Raw genomic sequence first — 16,209 nt, 5'->3', positions numbered from 1 at the left:
TACAGTGGGGAGATTTATATACACAGAGAACATGAAACAATGGGTGTTATCATACACACTGTAAGGAGAGTGATCACTTAAGATGAGCTAATACCAGCATGAGAGCCGGGGGGGAGGGCGAGGGGGGAAGAAAACCTTTTGTAGTGATAATCAAGGTGGGCCATTTCCAACAGTTGACAAGAACGTCTGAGGAACAGTGGGGGAGAGGGGGATAAACATGGGAAAATAGTTTTACTTTGTGTAATGATTTCAACAATTTCCATCCCACCATCAACCTCAGCCTGGACCAGTCCACACAAGAGATCCACTTCCTGGACACTACGGTGCTAATAAGCGATGGTCACATAAACACCACCCTATACCGGAAACCTACTGACCGCTATTCCTACCTACATGCCTCCAGCTTTCACCCAGACCACACCACATGATCCATTGTCTACAGCCAAGCTCTACGATACAACTGCATTTGGTCCAACCCCTCAGACAGAGACAAACACCTACAAGATCTCTATCAAGCATTCTTACAACTACAATACCCACCTGCTGAAGTGAAGAAACAGATTGACAGAGCCAGAAGAGTACCCAGAAGTCACCTACTACAGGACAGGCCCAACAAAGAAAATAACAGAACGCCACTAGCCATCACCTTCAGCCCCCAACTAAAACCTCTCCAACACATCATCAAGGATCAACAACCTATCCTGAAGGACGACCCATCACTCTCACAGATCTTGGGAGACAGGCCAGTCCTTGCTTACAGACAGCCCCCCAACCTGAAGCAAATACTCACCAGCAACCACATACCACACAACAGAACCACTAACCCAGGAACCTATCCTTGCAACAAAGCCCGTTGCCAACTGTGTCCACATATCTATTCAGGAGACACCATCAAAGGGCCTAATCACATCAGCCACACTATCAGAGGCTCGTTCACCTGCACATCTACCAATGTGATCTATGCCATCATGTGCCAGCAATGCCCCTCTGCCATGTACATTGGTCAAACTGGACAGTCTCTACATAAAAGAATAAATGGACACAAATCGGATGTCAAGAATTATAACATTCATAAACCAGTCGGAGGACACTTCAATCTCTCTGGTCACTCGATTACAGACCTAAAAGTCGCAATATTACAACAAAAAGACTTCAAAAACAGACTCCGACGAGAGACTGCTGAATTGGAATTAATTTGCAAAGTGGATACAATTAACTTAGGCTTGAATAGAGACTGGGAGTGGATGGGTCATTACACAAAGTAAAACTATTTCCCCCTGTTTATTCCCCCGCCCCGCCACTGTTCCTCAGATGTTCTTGTCAACTGCTGGAAATGGCCCACCTTGATTATCACTACAAAAGGTTCCCCCCCCCCCCCCCGGTATTAGCTCAGCTTAAATGATCGCTTTCCTTACAGTGTGTATGGTAACACCCATTGTTTCATGTTCTCTGTGCATATAAATCTCCCCACTGTATTTTCCACTGAATACATCCGATGAAGTGAGCTGTAGCTCACAAAAGCTTATGCTCAAATAAATTTGTTAGTCTCTAAGGTGCCACAAGTACGCCTTTTCTTAATGGAATGGTAGCAAGTGTCATGTTAGTTCCATAATTTTTTTTTAGCGGGTGTGTATTTAGTCAGGAGGGGAATCAGCTAACTGGGAAGAAAAGGGAAAGGGGTGAAAGGGACAGAGCAGGGGACAAGGTATGAAGGGCAGGTGTGGAGTGAAGCTCAGGTGACAAGATGCAGGTATGTCTATGCTCGAGGAGACACACCCACACTAGTGCTTAGCCAGCTAGCACGCTAAAAACAGAAGCACAGCTGTGATGGCCCGAACAGCAGGAGAGATGATGCCATCCGAGACGCTAGCTACATACTCAGGTTGACTAGCCCTGTCCCGTCACTCAGGCCACTCCCAGCTGCACTTCTCTTCTAGCGCACTAACTCGATGGGTGCTAGCGCAGGTACGTCTCCTCGAGTGGGAGCAGTCACCTCCCAGCTCCAGCACAGACATATTTGGCGAGGGAGGCAAGGTGGGAGCAGACAGCCGGTCAACAGGGCAGGGGAAGGGAGAGAACAGTTTTGAGTCTTTTGACTGGAACGGCTGAAGGTCTCTGCTTTGTTTGCTCCTGCCCCTGACGGCTGGAGTCTCTGGCTGGTTGCTCTCCGCAGTTTTACCCCAAGGCCACAGTGGAGTGGATTGGGGGAGGGGGGGCGGAGAGAGACATGCCCTGCCTGTTTCCTGCTGTGTGTCTGGGAGCGGGGTTAAAGCAGGGATAAACTGCCCTAGATCAAATCACAGTATAAAGCATTTTTGGCTGTCTACACTAGGCAGGTGCATTAGTGCAGCTGTACTGGGCCCTGGCTACTAATGGCTGAGATCCTCAGTGGAGACGTGGCCTAACCATGAGGCAATGGATGTGAACATGGCGAATCAGAGCTGCAAGTGCCGTTATCCTGTGAGGCAACCTGGTAACCACCCAGCCACAGAAAAACCCCTGTGTTGACTTTCCATATGTGGTAGCAACAGTGGGGGCACTAGTGTCATCTAAGCCCATCCAGAGCATCCTTCGGGACTTAGGTCCAACTTGCCACACAGGATATGGGGCCTTGGCTATGAATTCAGGGTTTGAGGGACGATGGGGTGGGGTGGAGGGTTGACAGTGCTGGGGCTGCATGAATGCTGGAGGATTCTCTGGGGAATCCACAGTGTTCCCACCAGCCCTCAGGGGCCACTGCAAAGGAAGGCAGATCAGAGAGAGGCAAACAGCAAAAGAGACAGGTCCTCACTCTGTACCACAGTGGAGTCTTGGACATCGATCATGATGGTGGTGCTCTCGGTGACTTTCTCCATGTTGGCTGTGACGGAGGACAGCTCGGGTTCACTCCTGCTGATGGCTCTGCTTATCTCCATCTGCAAGCTGCCCAGCAGGGCTTGGTCACTGGTCTCCAGGCCGCTGCAGTCCTGCTCTGTCAAGCTAGCGTTCTTCTCCTCGTTGAGCTCATGGGGGACTTTGAGGGGGCTCATTTCCCGCATAGCCCCAGCAAAGGCAGCATCACTGGCTGGGATTTCATTTGTTCTACAGGAAGAAAGGAGGAAGGCAAGGGGAGAGAGAAGGACAGGTGGGATTGTGTGGGAAGAGGTGGGATGGGGGAACAACAGAAGTGAAGATGACAGAGGGGAGCAGGGAGAGCAAATGGAGAAGACAAAGGAGAGAATAAAGAGGGAGAAATGGAGGTTGGGAAGTAAAGATAAAACAGGGAGAAAGAGAGAGAAATGAAACCATGCGTGCTTTTGGAATGATTGTTCTTGCAACATTAGAAAGGCATCAGCTGGAATATAATGAACACAGGATACAGTGCCCGACCTCCAAAAAGCAACCCTCTGTGTCTTAAGTGACCCTTTTAAAGTATTCCTAAAGTTTTCTGTGCAATATTCTTTCGTTAAAGATCAGCCTCTGATAACCAACCAAGTTTTCATTGGTCACTTGCATAGCTGGTTAAAATGGATTTCCCAGTATTTCGTCAGTAAAGGGAGATCTGAAGCACTCCTGGAAATAATGACTATTATATTATTTTTATATTCCTATTTATTAGCAGCTGTTGGATTTGGCTCTGGTGTGCATTGAACTTTTCTCAGCAAGTTCCTCGGGCTACAGCGACACCAGCTGGTGAAGGCAGAAATAACAAACAATTCTATAACATTTTTCATCCATCGCTGTGCTCCAAGTGCTTTAACATCCTATTGCTGGAGACTCCTCTTTCCTGAGACAAGGACTGCCCTGTGTCCACGAAACCCCATGCTGTTGTATTCAATTAGATTTAATGGATTGGGCGTAGCAGCCATAACACAAATGTTACATTTCATGTTGGACCTTGTAGGGAGATGGGGGGAGGGGTCCCACTTAAACCAGGAGCCACGAGGTTTGCTGTCCCTGTTCCCGATCTGAAAATACTTCTCTTATGCCAGAAACTAGACATAGACCTGGTCAGAGCTTTATCACCTTGGGAGGAGACAGGGAGACTTCCCAGACCCTGGAGAAATGAGGATTACAGACCAAATCAGTGCCTTGTTTAAAAGCCAGCAGATGATGGTATTCTACATGATGGCTTACAGAAAGGTTACTACTGCACCTCGGGTGATTACTGGGGCACTGTCTGGAGCATTGTTCTGAGCAGTGCTTCCTGCCTAGGGGAGGGAGCTATTGACCAGGATCAAGGGACAGACTGGCTCCTCAGGACAGACTGGGTGGGGAAAGAGAAGCAAAGCAAAAATGGACTAGAGGCTGCCAGAGGCTGGATGACAGATGAAAGGAAGGGCTCATGCCTGGGGATGCAGAACCATTGAGAGATCGGCCCACCCACACTGCCCTCCCACTCCCAGGCGCCAGGCTTGCCATCTCTCCACAAGAAGGAGCTGCAGATCATAGCCGTCAGTGATGGTGTGCCCTTTACCTGTTCAGCTCCTCGCCCGCCAGTGGCTCCTCCTGATTCGTGTCCTCTTTCCCCCCTTCATTTCTGGCCTGCTGTCCTTCCGTGGGATTGGCTTCCTCCAGGCTGGCCTCTTGGCTGGCTGACCTGCTCTCCAGGGCCCCAGCCGGCTCCTTCCCCTCAGTTCTCACTCTCCGGTGCCGGCTGCGCCTCTGGCTCTGCCTCAGCCGTGCTCGGTCTTCAATCCCTGTGCCTCCCCCTCCACTGCCTCCCTCCTCCTGCTCAGTCAGATCACAGTTCCCATGGCATGATTTCTGATGCCATTGTTCCCTGTCTCTCTTGGCTCGAGGGGATGGGCTTTTCTCGTCCTCTTTGGTGCTTGGGCATGAGTTGGTGCCTGCAGTGGGTTGGTCCAGGCCTTCCGCCTGCGGGTGCTCTGCGCTGCCTCCATGATCCTCTTCACCCTTCTCCAAGGTTACATTTTCCCCAGGCATTTTCCTCCTGAATATGCTGGCGTGAGGGTTGATCAAGGGAGGGGCGTCCTTGTTGAGGCCCTCCTGGCTGGACATCTGCATGTGCCTACGGAGCTGACTGGTACGCTGCTCCCACACCGACATGTGATGTCGCCTTCTCCTGTCCCTCCTGGGAAAGGAAAACAAAGGGGTTCAGGCCACCTCTGTGCTGTCAGAAACCCGAGAACCCACCCCTAGACATAGAGCGTGCACCTGGGCCCAAACGGACCCACACGGAGACCCTCATCGCCCTGCTCCTTGGGCAGGCGCTTCCCACGCAGCGGGCATGCAATGCTACCAGTCTGACTTGGGAGCGTTCTACACCCACTTGGCACGGGTGTCAAAGCCTACACAAGACGCAGGGCTCTGGAAAATCCAGCCCAATGTATAGGAGAGCTCAGACATGCAGACACATAGGCTCTGTACATCAGAAGACAGAACCCCACAGCTGGGAAGGCCCATACACACAAGCATGTGTGAGCCTACATATGCAAACACAAAACCAGACACCTACAGACACAAGGGAACGTGGGCGTGCATGAGCCCACACAGGCAAATACATGAACACTTGAACCCGTGGAGCCAGTATATGTGGAACAATGTATACAAAAATATGGATGTTACAATTGCAGCTCTACCGACGTAAACACCTAATGCACAAATGTGCCATTGTACCTAATGTACAAACACACATGGGCCACTCTACGCGAAATCCAGAAGCCGCTCCAAGCAAAATCATGGGCAGACGTGCACAAACATTCGTTAGCAGTCTGCTGGTCTCATCTTGAGAACGCGGTGCATCCGCTGACAGGGATTGCGCTGTTTCGTTCACGCTGTTCAGGGTGACGTTGGTGGATAATAAGATCATTGCTATCCCAGATTAGTCCAAGCAAAGCGCTCAGCTTCGTGTGCATCACCAAGACCTGGCTGGCGGATGCAGCTGCCCCTACACTGACCGAGATTTCCCCCAGTTCGGGATGAGCTGAGAGAAGTCAGAGCAATAGTGGAGTCATGTTATTTGCATCTAAATCCAGAGGCAGGCGGTGCCCTGTTCAGAAATGGATTCGTCTTAGGCTATGTCTACACAAGAGACCTTACAGCAGCACAGCTGTACTACTGCAGCTGCACCACCGTGCGATCCATCGTGTAGTCACTCTATGCCGGCGGGAGAGAGCTCTACCCTTGACACCTCCAACAAGCGGCGGTAGCTATGTCGGCAGGAGACGCTCTCTCACCGGCACAGCTCTGTGCCCATCACCGCTGGTGCTGGCGAAACTTTTGTCGCTCAGGGGGATGGTTTTTTCACACCCCTGAGTGACCTACATTTTGCCGACATAAGTGGTGGTGTAGATGTGGCCTCAGTGGCATACGTGTCCCAGGAGAGAATGAAATTGGGATCACAATGTACAGGCTGCCATCGCAGATTTCCCATGCCTGCTGCCTGGGTATTTGTCTAGGTCAGTGTTGGAGTCACTGAGGCTTTGGGCTGGTTCTTGTTTACACTACGGCCCCTTAAGCAGCGCTCTGGCATTTACACTGACACCCACATCAGGGCCTCTCTTCCCTGTCAGAATGGTGCTGAGGGGCCTTAATATAAATAAGAATCAGGCCTGTACAGCACTGGGTGACCCCAAGTCCACACTCAGGGCTCCTGGGAGATCTCAGAGCTGCTATGAGTACTATCGGAATGGCCCCAGCGACTTCTGGCTCTGCACAGATAACTGGAGGTGAGGAGGATGAACTCCTGTGTCACGCTCTCATTATAGCTCCTTCAAGTTTGAAGTCAGGACCCTCCGTAATTCCCACTGGATCAGAGGATTTATTTTACTGGACTGACAGACTTGGTTGGTTTCAGATCTCTCTAAGGAGAATACTGTGTAGCCAATGGCCCACTCTAACAATGACCTGATAGGAAAGTATGATTATGTTTTGTCTATTTAACGTCCTCTTTCCATAGATCTTCCTCGCAGACCACAGTGTTATCCAGGTGGCTTGTGATGGATTAAATGTCAGAATGAGCCATCATCCCATTAACAGGATTCAAAAAAGAACTAGATAAATTCACGGAGGATAGGTCCACCAATGGCTATCAGCCAGGACGGTGTCAGCAGGGATGGTGTCCTTAGCCTCTGTTTGCCAGAAGCTGGGAATGGACGACAGGGAATGGATCACTTGATGATTATCAGTTCTGTTCATTCCCTCTGGGGCACCTGGATTGACCACTGTTGGAAGACAGGATACTGGGCTAGATGGACCTTTGGTCTGACCCAATATGGCCGTTCTTATGATCTGTTCATTCTAAGGCGGACTGAGTCAAGTATTTTTGCTGCAAGGATTTCTTCATTTACTTCCTAGGGAGCATAGATCAGATCTAGACTGAAACGGACTCCCTCCATGGCAGCAGGGCAGCGTCTGGAGGGGATAAATGCAGTATCTTCTCTGGCTGAATTTCAGCCTGTTTCGCTAGAAGAGCTCTAATTGCGCCAACGGATAAAATCTAGCCTGGGAATTCTGGGCCTATTATTGGATAACAGTAGAACCACCTCTCTTGGGGAGGGCAGGATGTTAACCTCCTCCAAGTGAATATTCTCAGCATCCAGCTCAGAAAACCATCTTCTAATGTTGCCTGTCTCTAACCTTCCTCTGGTGGGGAAGGTCACTGGGAAAGGCATTCCAGGCAGGTGTGGGGTCATTTGGAATCCTCAGATTTCCTTGACCCCTTTGAGTCTGGCTTTCTACTGTGTGGCTGAGATACTGGTAGTCTTCCTGGTAGCTGACTTGCCTCTAGCAAAAGCTGACGGGCAGATATCCATGTTGATTCTTTCAGATCTATCTTTCCCCACCCTTTTTTAAAAAAAGTAATTGAATTTTTTTCTTCCAAAAATAAGGGGAGAATAGGGAAAAAAGACAAAAGAACAAAAAAAGTAAAGGAATGTGAGGGGAAAGAAAGGAAAGGAAAAGAAGGGAGAGACCAGGAGGGGAAAGGAGAGCAACATCTCAGTTTCCATCTGCCAGGAATTAAACAATGGTTGCTAATTAGATGTGCCTTCGTCACCTTGCAAACTCTGGTTCGGTGGTTCCGTTCTTCCCTGATGAAGAGATTCCAGAGGATAGTGCTTGGCAACTGCTCACTTACCCTCACGCACAGGATTCAGTTTTGTCACCCCTCCTCTTCAATGTGGACGTAAAGCCAGTGGGGGGGGGGGGGTGCGTTTGGGCTCCATTGCCATTGACATGCAAATGACAAAGAGATGGAGGTCTTTGGCATCAGACCCAGACTGCACAGTCTCCTTGTTGACTCAGCGTGTAGCTGAAACAGGAGTTTGGATAAGAGTCCAGCCAAGATGTAGGGTGGTTGGGTAATGGACGTCAGGTATAAGGTCTGCCTCTCTTGTGGAAAGGGAGCTCTTACAGAACTGGGAGCATGGTGTGCTTTTATCCCATCTGCTTCTGGTTGAAACAATGGCAAACTTTTATCTTGGACATGAACTGCATCCCAGCGATCCAGACCCGTCACCTTCAGCTTGGACTGCTGCAATATGGCTTACCCAAGGCTATCTTCAAAGACCAGCTGGAAACTAAAGCTAGTGTAGAATCCAGCTGCCTGCTCACTGAGCAGTACAGGGAGCTATAGCGATAGGGAGCATGCTACACCTGTTCTGCAACATCTGCACAAGCTGCCGCTTCCCTGCTGGGTAAAAAAGGGGCTGATTTTACCCATCTACAATGCCCTGTGTTGTCGGGGACTTTACCCCTGAGTGCCCCCCCCCCCCACACACAGACACCACTGCACCAGCTGAGATCAGCTTTTACTCACAGTCTTTCCATCTGAATGGCTGGATGCAGGGCATTCTGAGTGAAAGGCTCTCACCTCTTGTGCTTGCTTCTCTCCTGGTCTGACAGAGCCAGAGTCTCTTGGCCAACAGGGTGGCAGTAATGTTCATCTGCCTGCTCGGCCTAGTGCCTTGGCAGGGGAGGGCTAAATTCTGGGGAAGGAGGTTTGTACACGTACATTCTCATAGACACGCTCAGAAGATAGGCTGATGGGTGTGTTTTAAGGGATCAAATAAAATCTTCAAAATATCGCAAATGTGCACACAAACAGGCTTCAAAGGACAGACACCCCCCCCACAGGCACACGGACATACACTGATAAACGCACGTACAAGCAAGCACACGCATACGGCACAAACATATGCACAGGCAGACACATGCCGGCACACACAAATAAACAGACACCAGCTCACATGTACCTACAGTATCCGCACACACACTAAAGTGCTAACCTACACAAGCACACACAGATACAAGCAAACGGAGGCACAAGAGAGCACACTTAGTTTAGACACACACAAATGCACACACACACTAACAGATGTGCAGAGGCAGGAGCACACACAAATCATATGCCCAGAGGAGCAAACATACGCTCCAAAATAGGCTATGTAGAGGCCTAAATTTAGCACACACAAAAATACATGTAGCCACATATGCACACAGCCACTCACAACACACAACCATATGGCACACATACAGTTGGCTGCTGCGTGGCTCCCACATCGACATGTGGTGTCTCCTCCTTCTGTCCCTTCTGGGAAAGAAAAATGAATGGGTTCAGTCCACCTCAACCCTGCACGGACTTGCACACCGCCAGCCACAAGCAGAGAAACCCTCACACTCCTGCGCAAACGCATACAGTGATTTCAAGCATCCATCACCAGCATGCACGTGTGCGTAACTGCACAGCGTGCAGATGTATGTACAAATGGAAATGGGTTCATCACACCCACAAACTTCTACATAAACACGTAGAGATCATGGAGCAAATACTTTTGCAAACAAATTCATCCATTCACACACACGCAAACAGATTTATACACAGATATGCACATACTGATACAGGCATTTCAAAGGTGTTGGGCTGCCAACACAATAGGGGCATATAGCATTATATATATACAGACACCTGCGCTCACTGATCCTTAAATATACAGCACCTGATTTTCATTTACATGAAGAGCCCTTCACACTGCTTTGACAGTATAAAGGATTCCTAAAGAGGGTTATGGAGAATTATGCCCATACACTTACTGTATGCATTCAGTCACATATACATACACATGCCACCTAGAACATATGTGCATGAAACACATGCAAATAGATGTACAGAAATGTACACATTTTGCCAACCCATATACAAATCATACATATTGTGCATACATATGATATAGGCAAGGATATATTCACAGACTGCACACAAGCAAGAACTTGGTACCCATACAAAGTACATGCACATAGGACATGCAAGGAAGCAATGACTGCATGCACACAACTGCATAACTATACACTCATCACCAGGGATAAGAATGCTAGTCCTCTTTGTACACCTCAAACAAAGGTATACAGACATGCAAAGAAATATTCACAGAGTTACACATTACTAAAGGCATACGTGCCCACATGGTGACTTCATGACTGATATTCACACGTGCAAATACCAATGCATATGTATGCAGTTATATGCCAGAACAAATGCAGATGTAAAAAGTACATGCTAATATGACCATTTCTACTTTCAGTGGCAAAAGCGTAAACATGCCCATGTGCCAAACCTGCAAACCCATCTGCACATTAGGCACTGACATACCACACCGCACACCAAACCCATCTGCACATTAGGCACTGACATACCACACCGCACACCCAAACCCATCTGCACATTAGGCACTGACATACCACACCGCACACCAAACCCATCTGCACATTAGGCACTGACATACCACACCGCACACCAAACCCATCTGCACATTAGGCACTGACATACCACACCACACACCCAAACCCATCTGCACATTAGGCACTGACATACCACACCGCACACCAAACCCATCTGCACATTAGGCACTGACATACCACACCGCACACCCAAATCCATCTGCACATTAGGCACTGACATGATGCACCTTACACACAAACCTACCCATGTGGTAGGAACCTATGCACCACACACACAAATCCATCTGCATGGAAGGTACCTGTGCACTGTACATGCGAACTCATCCACACAGTAGACACTCATGCAAACCTGTCCATATGGTAGGCATCCACATCCCATTCATTCAAACCTACCTTCATGGTAGTCACCCAGTCACCATATACACAACCCATGCATATGACAGGCACCCACATACGTACAAATCCACCCTTGCACACACATGCCTGCACACAGATACACGTACTTCCATAATTTCACTCTTCTTCCCCACATCATTTTAGCATTAGGTCTTCTCCTCTTCACCTTTTTGTACACTCTACTTTAATTCCCACTGTTCCTACCATTGGTACTCCTGCACTAGCAACCATGGAAGTGCTAGAGTAGACAAGGCACAAGCAGCTGTCTAGAGCTCTGGCCAAATTCGAGTTCCCCGACCACCATTCACGCTAGTGCAGTACACTGTACTGGCAATGCTTGGTAACCTTTGATGGAAAAGTCTAGTGTAGACACAGCCTTTGAGTATCAAACTTATTCCACCTATCACCACTTCCTCCCAATTTTCCTATATCCATCCATTCTCTAGTCTTCTGCTATATTCTAAATCCCTTCATTTCTTAAAATCCATCACTCACTCTGTAGATCCAGCAGCCAGCTTCCCACACACTGACAGCCAGCATGGCTCTGGAGAGCCCACCGCAGCAGTCAGACTATGAGGTCTCTCCCCAAAACCATTCCCCAATATAGCCTCTTCCACTTCCACAGAAGCGTCACATAGGCAGTTCCTTTCCCAGGGAATGGGCAGGTCTTACAGCATCTCTGGCCCAACTAGAAGTAGGACATGCCAGAAATCCAGCAAAGCAGCCTGTTCTCGTGACAATCTCAGCCCAGTGTTGCAGACCCAAGAAGTTCAGGCAGTTTGGATGCTATCTGGAGAAACAGATGAAGTCAGGAGCTTCCCTGAACCTTCACAGTGGAGCTGACCAGAGGATGACAACTTTGTTTTGCAAAGGATTTCAGCATTTGGTTTTGATTAGAATCGGAATGAAACATGAAAACTTCAAAATCCTCCACGGAAGGAAAATTCCATAAAGATTTCCTTTAGGATCAAAATATTTGTCTTGAAAAAAATCAAAACATTCCATTTTGACTTCATTTTAGAATACCAAGTACAAACGTTTGAAACTCAAAATCATTTCAAAACGAAAAATGGAAATGTTCTGTCCCCAAAGTGACATAATGGGATGTTTCGACACTGGCAGAACCTTTTTGCTTTTTTCCCCCCCCTGAAACAAAATCTCAGCAAAATTGACACAATTTCCCAAAGCGTTTAGATTTCTATGGAACTGCTTTTTCTGATGGGAAATGGTTCTGTCGGTGTTGTTCTGACCAGCTCTAATCCAGAGACTCACTCATTAAATCCCCTTTTTTGCCCCCATAATGGAGTCACTGATGGTTGCCCCCCAACCCCTGCCACAATGGAATTGTTAGTGGGCGCTCCTCTTACAGAGGAGCCAACAGGGCTCCTTCCTCCTCCTCCTCCAGGGATGACTGTGGGGTCTTCTCCTTTATCAGAGGACTCAGTGCAGACCTCTTGCAGAGGGCGCAGGTCTCTGACTTCCCACTCTTAGCACATGCAGAGATGAAAACCTTCTGTATTGCTTCTATATAAAGACTGGAGCTTGGGATGTTTAGGACAGCAAGCGCAATCAGTAACCAGCGCTGTCTGTTGATGTAGCTACCACCTTGAAACTGCCAAGATCCCCCATAATTAACAGCAGACCTGGCCCCTTCCTATTGGTCTGATCCAATTGTGTTGCTTCAACACCATCAATGAACGGTGCCCTTGCCCTGCACGAGAGCAACACCTCTGTGTTACCTGTACCCTAGGTGTGCATGCATATGTACATGCCTCACATTGGTGCTACCCCTTGCATAGTCCCCTCTCTCTTTCACGGCATGAGTGGCTATCACCATGAAGAGCTTAGGGACAGGTGGAGGTGGTTGCTGACACGGTGCATGCGGAGGGTGACTCACTCAATCGCGGGCATGTTTGGAGCAGACATCGGGCTGACTTCCTTGGCTTTCTGCAGGGCGTGCTTTTGGTTAAAAGCCTCCTCTTCCTCCTGCTCATCCTAAATGTCAAACAAAAATGTCTGTTACCAGGGAGCACCAGGGAGCTTACATCCATCCAGATGTTGCATCCAGATTTGCGTGGTTATGCTGGATGCAAGATGCTGCAAACCAGGCCTGGTGCAGCCAGTAAGAAAAGGCTCGAAATGAAGCCACCAGAGTTGACATGAGCCTTCTGAATTGCCCAGTGTGGTTTTTATTTTCACAAAGCCCAGTCAAAACTGACATGGTTTCCTCGTTATGCCCAATCTTTTCAAGGGTTTTCTCAGCAGGTTAGGCTCCAGCGTAGTGCCCCATCACACAGTATTTGCCATAGCAGGACCTACCCAATCTGGCATTCTGACTCTGGCAGTTGCTAAAATATGATGTTTATCAGGAAGTAGACAAAAAAATCCCATAGTGCTCCTGACTTATTATGACCAGAATGTAAAGACCAGAACCCAGGATACCTTCGATACTGCTGCAGGGAAGAGGGGGAGTATATGGTACTTCCTTCCCCCCAAAAGACATGTGAGGGGAAAAGACTACACTGAAGAGAATGGGACACTCCCTGCACCTCACAGACCCGAGCACTGGCAGTGTGGGAGCTGAGAGGGGCAGAATGGGGCACCCTCTGACCCCAAACCAAGCAAGTGGGACAATGGGCGGGGCAGAGGGGTGTGCATGAGGATGAAAATTGGGAGACCACCTGCTTCAGTAGGTGTGTGGGGAAGACTGGTGCCACTCCGCTCCCAGAGTATGTGGGGAGGAGCTGAGGAGAAGGAAGCTCACCCTGCCCCCAAAGTGTATAGAGATATATACGTGCACAAGCACATAATGGGGGGGAGGGTATTCACAAGAGCACAGTGTGTGGGGGGTGCATGCGAGTGCTGGGGGGTGGGGGTGGGTGTAGGGGGGAGCGCAAGGGGGTGCATGTGTGCACATGCAATGTAGGGGGTACATGCAGGGGTGTGGTGCAGAGGGGGGGCTAATGTCTGAAGAAATATTTCCCGGGACAATTCTCAGCATAAGCCTGGGGCAGTTCTGTGTATCCCGGTGAATTTTAGCAGATTTTCTCTAAGATTACTGAGGAGATTGTAAAAGTTTGGGGCTGGGATAAATTACTAGATATTTAGGTGCTTATCCATATCTGCAGATGCCCCATATGACCCCTGTATCTCGCCCCAACTTCCGACTCCCCCTTTCTTTCTCCTTCCCTGAGTCTTGCCCAATCAGCTACTGCCCCTGCCAGTATCTGCATAGTGGGGTCTAGTGGCAGGGGGCAGCTATTCTAGTTAAAAGAGGAAATCCAGCAGCAGCAGCCAACCCTGCCTAGGCATGGGCCAGGCCTGGACTCCCTGCCAAAGCTGGTCTGATCCAAGGCTGCAGTCTCTGTACTGGGCAGCATGGACGTTTAGATATTTCTCTGCCTGTCTGTCAGGGTGGTCGGGGTCCATTCTTGACCCTACCTGGGATCATATTACCCTCATGAGTTTGGCTGAGTTATTGCAGAAAGAAATGCCATTTGTCGCCTTATGTCCATTCAGCCCCAGTAAAAACCCAGCACACTCTTTCCTTCATTGATGCTGCCCAGAATCAAGGATGTGAGGAAACGGAGGTGACTGGGAAAGCCTAGATTTCAATATCTCAGGTGCTTCCTTCCCCACTTCGGCCACATACACTGTCCTGAAAGCATCAGAGCTGCACCAGTCTCCTCCCTCTGAAGTTAGCGAGGCAGTGACAGTAGAGAGTGGAGGTGATAATCTCCCTGCGTGAGTCACCCTATGGTCACCCCTCCCCGTCCCTCTGAGGTGCCATCTGCACTACCCAGGAAATGAAGTCCTCTCGGCTCTGCTCCCCAGTGGGAAGATACACATTTGTGTCCGTGTCCCCGCCCCGAGGAAAGTTAGATAACATAATGGATTATTCTGCTCCATTTCACTCGCCTCAAGCAAATCCGATTTACACAGGTGCTGGAGGCTACTCGCTGAGCCCTGAGAGCATAAGGAACAGACAGACCACAGAGGAAATAGGCAGCATGGAGCCTCTACACTTTGGGGACCAACCCATTCTAAGACTAACAATGATCCTGGCTGTTTTTACCTACACGCAGCAATCCAGATGGTGTCACAGCCCAAAGACTTCCCAGCAGGGCACTGAAGTCTAGTCTGGCATCGTCCCAAGCTGCGATTGTTAACTAATGATAACTGCACCAGTGTCAGACACGTAATAGGTGAGATGATTTTAAAATTGTTTGCACTTTCCATTTTCAGAATGCTGGATAAATGTTAGCTAATGACTCCTCACACCACACCTTGGGAGTGGGAAATAGGCTAAACTGAGGTGGAGAGATTTTGGCCCTGATTCAGGAAAGCACTTAAGCACACGCTTTAGTTTAATCATGGGTTTGAGGACTTCAATAACTCAGCTCAAGGCTAGGGGTCTATTATAGGAGTGAGTGGGTGAGGTTCTGTGGCCTGTGATGTGAGGAGGTCAGACTAGATGATCATGATGGTCCCTTCTGGCCTTAAAGTGTATGAGTCCATGTGTGTGAGTGCTTTCTGGAACAGGGATGGACTTTAGCACGTGCTTTCCTGAATCAGGGCCTAAGTGACTTGCCCAGTGGTAAGGGCTTGTCTACACTTGAAAATTACTTCAGAGTAAGGTAGGGTGGAAATCTGAAGTGCAATAGCTATTGTGGAATAGCTATTCCGGTCAATTTTCCCCATGTAGACAAGCCCTAAATCAGTGGTAGAACCAGGATTAGAAATCAGGCTTTCATCTCCAACCTCAGCCCACCAAGCCATGCCATCTTTCTCAAGGCAGGAGCTCAGTGATGCAGGGTCTTGATACTCTTGCCCTTCACCAACAGAAACACAGGTTCAAATCCTGCTTAGGTTCCAAATGGAAGTGAGGTTTGGTGGTCATAGCCATCGCACTCTTCAAAACTACTGCCCAGGAGAGGCCCAAGGCTGGAAGAGCAGTGCATGACAGAGATGCATTGACAGAACTCTGAGGGGGAACCGGGCTAGAACAGCAGGCGTGGGGCAAGGTTAGCACTGAGAAGCGGACAGAGGCCAGACTCAGTGCAGCGTTACCAGCCCTCCTCTTCCATAAGCACTAAGTTTACTCACAAATTTAAAATCAAAGAAGGAAAAAAA

At 48.9% G+C, this 16,209-nt stretch overlaps 1 protein-coding gene across 7 annotated transcripts in view; it reads right to left on the bottom strand.

Moving 5' to 3' along the window:
* Window positions 1–16,209, bottom strand: part of CACNA1E (calcium voltage-gated channel subunit alpha1 E) — a 218,879-nt gene that overhangs the window by 67,522 nt on the left and 135,148 nt on the right. For 5 of the 7 annotated variants that reach the window (XM_043520850.1, XM_043520852.1, XM_043520851.1 and 2 more), the window contains exons 18-21: window positions 12,974–13,071; window positions 9,479–9,535; window positions 4,457–5,074; window positions 2,792–3,081 (exon numbers count right to left, since the gene is read on the bottom strand). In XM_043520850.1, coding sequence (XP_043376785.1) covers window positions 2,792–3,081; window positions 4,457–5,074; window positions 9,479–9,535; window positions 12,974–13,071 — 1,063 coding nt within the window. The remainder of the gene's footprint in view (window positions 1–2,791; window positions 3,082–4,456; window positions 5,075–9,478; window positions 9,536–12,973; window positions 13,072–16,209) is intronic. The other 2 variants (XM_043520853.1, XM_037907420.2) reach the window with 1 other exon arrangement.

This window comes from Chelonia mydas, chromosome 8, assembly GCF_015237465.2.
Source record: "Chelonia mydas isolate rCheMyd1 chromosome 8, rCheMyd1.pri.v2, whole genome shotgun sequence".
Classification (NCBI taxonomy): Eukaryota; Metazoa; Chordata; order Testudines; family Cheloniidae; genus Chelonia; species Chelonia mydas.
This window is presented reverse-complemented; position numbering and strand designations above follow the sequence as displayed.